Below are 8,875 nucleotides of genomic sequence, written 5' to 3'. Positions count from 1 at the left end.
GCGCGCTCTGGCCCCTGGCACCAAGTAGCCGGCCACCTGGGAGAATCTGAAGTTGCCCCTTTGCATCCAGTCCAACTATGGGCTTATTTATAGTGTTACCTTCTGCCAGCAGCCCTGCGGGAGCCCTCCCCACTTGCGGGTCACGCTGGCCTCTATGGGCGCGGATTTTGGGGGGCGCAGATTTCCCCCCGCACGCGCGCGCGTACCTCGCTCCAACCTGAATTGCAAACCGCACCTTTGGGGTAAGTCTAACCTTTCCGTGGAGGGAAGCAGGTCTCCTCTGAGTTCATGTAGTCGCGCTGCTTGAGAGCCGTTGCCTCCGGGTTAGTAGCTGATCTCTGGATGCGGATAACAGCTACCCAAGATGGCGCGGTCACGCCGCTGAGCTGGCGCCCAGGGGGAGGTTTCAGCCTCAATCTCTAACCATCCCCATTTTCTAGGAGCTCTCTGTCTTTCCTGGCTGCAGACTGTCTCTCAGCTGAATCTCCTCTGCTTGTTCGGGCTGTATGCTACCCGTTTCAGCTGCTCACCCCTATCTGGTCCGGGACAAAGCACCAACACGTCCGTCTAAGCCTCCGCCATTTTTCCACACCTAAACATTTTTCTTTTTGTTTTTGTTTCTAGTGCCTAGCCCAGGGTAGGCTCTTAGTAAATGAATGATTTTACATTTCTCACTTTAAAACTTTTCATATCAGATATGACATTGTTTTAGCATAAGATTTTTTAAAAAATTATTTATTTTAGAGAGAGGACGGGAGGAAGGGAGAGAGAAACATTGTTTGTTGTTCCATTTATTTATTCATTCATTGGTTGATTCTTGTGTGTGCCCTGAACCGGGGATTGAACCTACAACCTTGGTGAATTGGGACAACACTAACCAACTGAGCTACCTGGTCAGGGTAGCATAAGATATTATAAATCCTGATCCTGTTATTGAGTATATTAGTTACCCCCTGGGCACTGTATGATCTGTAAATTGGATGATTTTATTCAAATAGTTAAGGACTGAACCAAGGACAGAGCTTTGAAGCACTAAAGACTTCTTGTAGGTTGATATCAATTATGTAATTATAGCTATTTGTGTGTTTTATTTATTTATTTTTTATTTATTTGTGGTTTTATTTATTTATTTTTTACCAGCCATGGGTATACCTAAACATACTGTTTTCCCACTCAATATTTCACAATTGTCTATTGGGTTAAAATGAGAAGTTTTGTTAGCTACTCTGCAATGGAAGCATTGGCAGAGGGAGCTCTCTGCAAACCTCCCAGATCAGGGACCTAAAATAGCCCTGGCCTTAAGGAGCTCTAATACTTTACCTTTTAACACTGCTGGGCAGGTGCTGGTGGATGTGCCCTGTACCACAGACCGCCACTCCCTTCATGAGGAGGAGAACAACATTTTTCAGCGGTCGAGAAAGAAGGAGCGGCAGATGTTACCTATGCTGCAGGTGCAGCTTCTTGCGTGAGTGATAGATTTACATACACCCAGGACTTTGTGCCAGAATGCTCTGGGGGTCTGGTTACCTGGGGGACTGGAAGCTCTTGCCAAGACCATCACCCATAGAAGGGTCTTCTGTCTGAGGACCTGCCTGAAGGAGACAGACATCAAGAGGATATTACTTCTCTGGAACATAAAAACCCTATGTAGTAGGATATGCATAGTATGGTAGGCTACATAGATTCACTTACTGGTGTGTCCACTTATCTCCATGCTAGTCCCAGTATCAGTAAGTAGCTCAAGTTTGAAGCATAGTTAGTGAGGTCAAGATTCTGTAGGACTGGGGTAAAGACTCAATCCATAGCCAGCATCAGGGTTTGGTTCATAACTAGAGCCACAGCTCGGGGTCATTTCAAGAAGGCTTCGAGAGGAGAGCTCATGGAATAAGGTTGGGTTGCTCTCTGCCTTGAGAATGACTTTTCATTGTGGAAGAGACTTCAGAGGCTAACCCAGCTACCCATTCCACAGTAGACACCTCTATCCATGCTTCTAGCTCTTTCTGTCGTTGCCCTGCTTCTGGGAAGCTCACTAGTCACTGTTTTGTCTCTTTCTGGTTTCAGGGCTGGACTTCTTGCCACAAAACCAGGAGGCTACGTTGTCTATTCCACCTGCTCACTCTCACACTTACAGAACGAGTATGTGGTTCAAGGTGCCATCGAGCTCCTGGCCAATCAATATAACATCGAAGTTCGGGTGGAAGATCTGACTCACTTCAGAAAGCTTTTCATGGACACGTTCTCTTTTTTCCCATCCTGCCAGGTTGGGGAGCTGGTAATCCCGAACCTCATGGCCAATTTTGGGCCTATGTACTTTTGCAAAATGTGTAGACTGACATAGCATCACCCTGTTCCTGGAGCCCTGGTGTGTGAAGACAAAGGGTGTACTTCCAAGGAGGCACCGGAAACTGAGACCATTGGCAAAGATGCACTCTGGGTCCTATCTCCATCGTGTTCAAGTCTTTCTATAGTTTTTAGCAATAGGAAGTAGGAGTTTTTCTGTCCTGCTGTCCAATTGTGGAGCACCAGCAGGTTTCTAACTCACTTATTATACTCCACCTCCCACTTTCCATCTCTAAGCCTATACTAAACGTTCCTGCTCCATTGGGGGCTTAGGAGGAGGAGCCAGTGAGCAGGCCCACAGTTTATACTGTAAACTTGGGAAGAAGCATTTAGTCAATAAAATTGTTGAAGCTCCAAAGAGCTGAGGCTGTGATTGGGGGCCTCATATTAATCCAAGTACTGTTAGTTCTACTTGTACCAGCTGCTGCTCCTGAGCACTAGCTCCTAGGTGGCTCAATGTCTGGTTACAGAGCCCCTCTTACACTTGAGGTGAGGTCTGCATGATCAGTCTTGAGCAGTCGGCGGGCCAAAACAAGGCTCCCTAGTTTCTCCATATGGCCTATGATCTAATGTAAGAAACAAGTAACTAAAAATGTTAAGCCACTGCAATCTGCTTACTTAAATTGAGAAAGCTCTTCTGAGCTGAATAATTCCAGCTATTCCTCCTGCTCTCAACAGCACTGCTGCCCAATTGTGGCTGGGGAAGTGTCTTTGCCACAGGGTTGTGTTACTCTTTTGTGTGTCTCTTCTATTGTTCATTCCTCTAGCAAGTATTCCTTGAGTTCATGTATGACAGGTAGCCAGGGAGATGCTGGAGATGTAGTAACTGGGATTGTGGGGGATAATGAGGCCTCATCCTTGGGAATGGCAGTGCTCCTCCTTTGCCTTCTGAGCACCTAGGAATCTCCTAATGTCTTATTATGTTCTGTTTTTTTCCCCTTGTTCCTGGTCTGTGGCTGAGTTCTGCTGCCATTTGTTTGACCCACCCCAAATCACTCAAGAGCTCTTCCTCCAGCATCATAGGGACTCACCTCACACAGTGTGTTTACTATTTGCATGTCAATTATGTTATTACTAGATGCCTGGTGCACTAAATTCATGCACGGGGGGGGGCATTGTCCCTCAGCCTGGCCTGCCCCCCCACCCCCCCCCACAGTCCGGGACCCCTCACGGATGTCCTACTGACGGCTTAGGCCCCCTCCCTGTGGGAGGGGACTGGTCAATCAGGTATATAGGTACTTTCTGGAGGCAGCATGGACTCCTTCCTTATTTCTTTCCTCTGTGGTTGGAGAACAGGGGACTAAAAGGTGGAGACAGAACTGTGGCTGGGCCTGGGGCGTTTGTAGGGAGCGGAAAGAGGGAGAGGGCTGGGGAGAGTCTAGACACATTTCCTTTGATTGTCCTCCCTTCCTCAGGGCCCCTCCCTCCATTTTTTCCTTCTCATGATGGGTGCTTGGACCGACTGGAGCCCAGTGATGGTGGTGTTCAGTCCCCTCACTTCTCAGCTGAACGTACAGCCAAGTGGGGCTGTTTTCAAGTGACTAAAGTGCTGGGAATCCACAGCTCCCAGCCTCTCCCCTCTCGGTTTCCTTCTTGGGTTGGTTGCAAAGTTCACCAAGACACAGAAGCAGCTCTGCCCTGGTAGTTCTGCAATGCTCCCTGCCCAGGCCCCACCGGGCACTCTTCCTCGAGTCTCCAGGCCCACAGTCTGCACTTAGGGAGGTTGCCTGGAGCCCATTCCCCCTGGGCAGTGGGGCAAGGGGGCTAGCTTGGAGAGCTGGAGGAAGATGGCAGAGTAACAGTTTGTATGAACTGGCGCCTGTTCAGCCAGACCTCCTAAGCTCCCCACCAGGCCCAGGCCAGGCCCCTTCCCCGCGCCGGGAGGACCCCAGCTGAGGTACCCTCCCTGCACCCAGCACCCTCCTCCCTGTTCCACCACTGGGGGCGGGAGCAGCTCGCCTGTGACACACTGGTCCCTGCCAGCTAGGCAGGCAGGCGGCAGCACAGGCGGTGCGGTGGTGGACATGAGCCTCCTCTCCCTGCCTGGAGCACAGGGTGGGGTCCACGGCTAGGAGGCAGGCTCGGGGCTGGGGCGGGGCACACGGCGCTAGCAGGCTGGGCAGTCTGTGCATGCCCACTCCGGCTCCAGCCCGCTGGGCACCCACTGAGGAGCAGTGGCAGCAGCAGCGGTGCAGCACCCCTCAGCGAGGCCCTGTGCCCCTTGCAGCTGCCCCTGGGCACTGTGCATGGAGACACTGGTGAGCCACTGTCCAGCCCAGGACCTGCGGGAGCTGGGGTGGACTCAGGCTTGGCCGGCTGTCCCTGTCCCTGCCCATCAGTTGGGAGCAGCCTACACCTCTGAGGCAGCTTGATGTTAGCACTTGACTTCCGCCCCTGTCCCTGCCCACCAGCTTCTGCCTGGTCGTGACTCGGACACCATTAGGATCAAATTAGCATATTACCTCTTTATTATATAGGATTGTAACTTTAGCACAAATAAGGCAATACCTTAATGATAGGGATATTTAAAATTGCTTGTGGTCACATGTAGCTATTGCTTTTTTTATTTATTTTTTTCTGAAAAACTGGTCCTTGTGCAGAAAGGGTGCATATTTTTAGTTCTTCCCAATAATCCTTTCTCTTCCTCTTCTGTCACTCTATTTGCTCTTTATGCCTTTTCTGCTAGTCCTTATTTGGATAATAGAGGTACCAGCTGAGAAAGATTTTAGGTGAGGTTAAGCCTTCTCCTTTCTTGGGATTTGCATTATAACAGGTCCCTGGAAGACCTTCCACACTCAAAATCCTGGTGAATCTAGGAAGATGGATCTCTAGGGAGCAGGATCATAATTAGCTTCTTGTGTGGTATGTGCTCCTGCCTGTTCTTTACTCAGCTACCTGGCCTTCTGGCCTTGGCCTCCTGGGTGTGCAAGTTGTGCTAGTTGAAAGCAAAGCAGTGATAATCCAAGATGAGAGGGTTTTCTGCCCCTGGAGTCCAAGTCTAATTGGAGACAGAGATACCCAAGTAAGAAAAGCAGAGAAGTACTTTTTTTTAAAAAATATATTTTATTGATTTTTTTACAGAGAGGAAGGGAGAGAGAGAGAGAGTTAGAAACATCGATCAGCTGCCTCCTGCACACTCCCCACTGGGGATGTGCCTGCAACCAAGGTACATGCCCTTGACCGGAATTGAACCTGGGACCCTTCAGTCCGCAGGCCGACGCTCTATCCACTGAGCCAAACCGGTTTCGGCGAGAAGTACTTTTAAAAAGAGTTTATCTCCTGTAACTGAATAGTAACCTACTCTACAACCCAACCCAGTTATTCTAGTACTTGGGATAAATCCAAGAGAAATGCATAAATGTACACTGGGAGACATGTACAAGAACGTTTATAGCAGCCCTTATCTCAGAAATCCAAATGCCTATGAACAAGAGTGGACAAATAAACTGGAATATTCACACAATGGAATATTATACAGCTGTCAAAACAAATGAACTACAGTGAAATATAGTATGGATGAATCTTAGCAATAAAATATTTAAAAAATGTAGTCCCAAAAGATTAAATGTAGCATGATGCCCTTAAAAAAAAGTAACATGATGCCCTTATTTGTTATTTACATACAATATAATTTATTAACCAGTTAATTGCCACATGTCCAAAATGGAAACCATCCCCACACGCCACAATATTTTGAATTTAATTTAAAAAATCAATTTGCAATGAATATTATAAAAATAAACATTACAATTTGGGTGTTTTTGAATATTTTCAGTTGGACATTCTCACGAAAAATTATTTTAAAGTTAGTCTGTAGACGCTTATGGCAGGGAAATGGTTAATTTTAAATGTATTGCTTAATAGCATTTGGTAATTGTACATAATAGATCAAAATATAGAAAATAATTTCCATCATCACCATCAAAATATGGAAAATAATATCATCTCCTAAAAAGTTACCTTGCGCTCCTTTGCCCTGAATTACCTTTCCCCCATCCCTGGTCCCAGGGAATCATTGGTGTGCTTTCTGTCACTATAGTTTTGCCTATGTTACTGGACTGAAGGGGTCCTTTTGCCTGTTAGCATCAAAACCAAATAAGACATGAACAGGAGTTTGCAGCCAAGAAAGTAAGGATTATTGAGATGGTGTCATGCCCAGAGTCTTAAGTAGCTTATGCTCAAAGACCTGGCTCCCTGATGGCTTCTAGGGGATGGGTTATATAGGGAAAATCATTAGTCATGGTGACTAAGGGAGTTAGGGTCATGGTTAGGGTTGTGGTTTCTACTGATTGGTCAGCACTAGGGTGTCTGGTCCTTACCTCAGGGTTGCTTCATCTGTTTTCACAATGATGTGGTCAGTGAGATTGTCCTGGAGCTGAAACAACTGAGGCCTACATGTTCCTTCTAGTTTGAAACTTTCTCTGTGGTCAACAGACCTGAGGCTGCTGCTCCAATCACCCATCAGGAGCAGGGGGAGGTGGAGAAGCCCTGAGGGGCGGCAACCAGGGCTGGCAGCCACCGCTCGCACCTGCTGACGGCACTGAGCGGTCGGGGCTGGCACCCGGTACCGGCAGCAGGTGCGAGTGGGGCCGGTGCCAGCAGCAGGTGCGAGCATCGGGCAGGACCGCGGTACGCAGGAGCAAAGAATTTCAGTAACCACCAGAGGTTTGCCCTGATGGCCCCACTCACCTGCTCCACCATCCCGCTGTGGCTGACGCCTGCCATGTTCCACATCCACCCCCTGGTGGTCAGCGCACATCATAGCAACCAGTTGTTCAGTTGTTCCATTTTTGGCTTATTTGCATATTAGGGTTTTATATATATAGATTATTTTTTTAAATCCTCACCTGAGGATATGTTTTTATGGACTTTCAGAGAGAGAGAGAGGAGAGAGAAACATTGATGTGAGAGAGAAACATTAATTGGTTGCCTCCCACACCCACCCTGACTAGGGGATCGGACCCACCACCTTTTGGTGTATAGGACAATGCTCCAAACAACTCCACCACCTGGCCAGGGCTCATTGTGGTTTTAATTTATATTTCTCTGATGACTAGTGATGTTATCAAGTTAAATACAACTAAGAATGAAAAAAACTTTTTTTATGCAAAGATCTTTTCTCCCCTTTCTGCCCCCCCCACCATTTATTTCCAAGAGAGAGAGAAACATTGATGTGATCCGTTGCCTCCTATACATGCTACAACTAGGAATCGAACCTGAAATCTGGGCATGTGTCCTGACGGGAATCAAACCCATCACCTTTTGGTACAAGGTATGACACTCCAACCAACTGAGCCACACCAGCCAGGGCTGAAAAACAGTTTTAAAGAACATATTCAGTAAAACTATGTAAAAAGAAAAAGATTGATCTCATTGTGGGATTCAGTATAATGGTTCCCTCTGGCAGGAGGATAAGGTGGGCTGGATGGAATATAGATTAGGTTATTAGGATTCTGTGTCATGTTTGCTGCTTATTACATGATCAAAACAACAATTCTTTGCATCCTGTCTTGTCTGCTTCTCTCATTACGAAACAGAGTTGATTTCCCCACCCCTTAAATCTGGGCTGACCTTATGATTTACTTTGACCAGTTAAAATTTCCTAGTTATTAGCTTGGAAACACACCAATCACACCTCACCCTAAATATGTTTTCCTTGCCAGTTTTGCTCAGTGGATAGAGCGTTGGCCCATGGACTGAAGGGTCATAGGTTCGAACAATTCCGGTGTAGGGCACATGCCCAGGTTGTGGGCTCAATCCCCAGTAGGGTGCTTGCAGAAGGCAGCCAATCAATGATTCTCTCTCATCGATGTTTCTATCACTCCCTCTACCTCTCTGAAATCAATAAAAATATATTTTAAAGAATAAAAAAATAAATATGTTTTCCTCAACCCATGCCCTCTTTGGAAATATACAAAATGCTAGACTTTCTCTGTTCTGAATTTATCTGAAACTGTGGGGTAAGTTCACCATTCTGCACCTGAGTTTCCTCATCTGTAAAATGGGGTTATTGTACTACTTCATTGTTTATTAAGATAATTAATGAATGAATGTTAGTAAAGTGTTAAGAACAGTACCTGACATATAGCAAGGGTTTTATAAGATAAAATAATAAAATAATGTGACCAAAAATGAGTCATAGCTATTGCAGTTTTATTAGGGAAATATTTTTATTTCTTTAAATATTTTTTATTGATGTCAGAGAAAGGAAAGGAGAGGGAGAGATAGAAATATCAATGATGAAAGAGAATCACCGATTGGCTGCCTTCTGCACTCCCCTTACTGGGGATCGAGCCTGCAACCCTGGCATGGGTCCTGACTAGGAATCGAACCCTGACCTCCTGGTTCATAAATCAAAGCTCAGCCATTGAACCACACCAGCCGGGCAGGAAACATTTTTATTTTGTTCCTGAGAAGTACGTATTTTTCACTGGGATCTGGTGACATTAGGATGAGTGTGGAGTCAGCTTGTATGCCATAAACTCTTCTATCCAAAAAGGTGTGGGAGACAACATCTCGTGGGTGGCAAACCGGT

The 8,875-nt window shown here is 46.5% G+C and overlaps 1 protein-coding gene across 5 annotated transcripts in view; it reads left to right on the top strand.

The window, feature by feature from the left end:
• Positions 1–2,711, top strand: part of NSUN4 (NOP2/Sun domain family, member 4) — a 25,712-nt gene extending 23,001 nt beyond the window's left edge. For all 5 annotated transcript variants that reach the window (XM_005866020.2, XM_005866017.2, XM_005866019.2 and 2 more), the window contains 2 exons: positions 1,341–1,465; positions 2,062–2,711. In XM_005866020.2, the coding sequence (XP_005866082.1) occupies positions 1,341–1,465; positions 2,062–2,338 (402 nt within the window). In that variant the 3' untranslated portion in view covers positions 2,339–2,711. The remainder of the gene's footprint in view (positions 1–1,340; positions 1,466–2,061) is intronic.
• Positions 2,712–8,875: the final 6,164 nt, after the last annotated feature.

Source organism: Myotis brandtii, unplaced genomic scaffold, assembly GCF_000412655.1.
Source record: "Myotis brandtii unplaced genomic scaffold, ASM41265v1 scaffold220, whole genome shotgun sequence".
NCBI classification, from domain to species: Eukaryota; Metazoa; Chordata; class Mammalia; order Chiroptera; family Vespertilionidae; genus Myotis; species Myotis brandtii.
The sequence above is the reverse complement of the archived record's forward strand: the minus strand, read 5'-3'. Positions and strand labels throughout refer to the sequence as shown.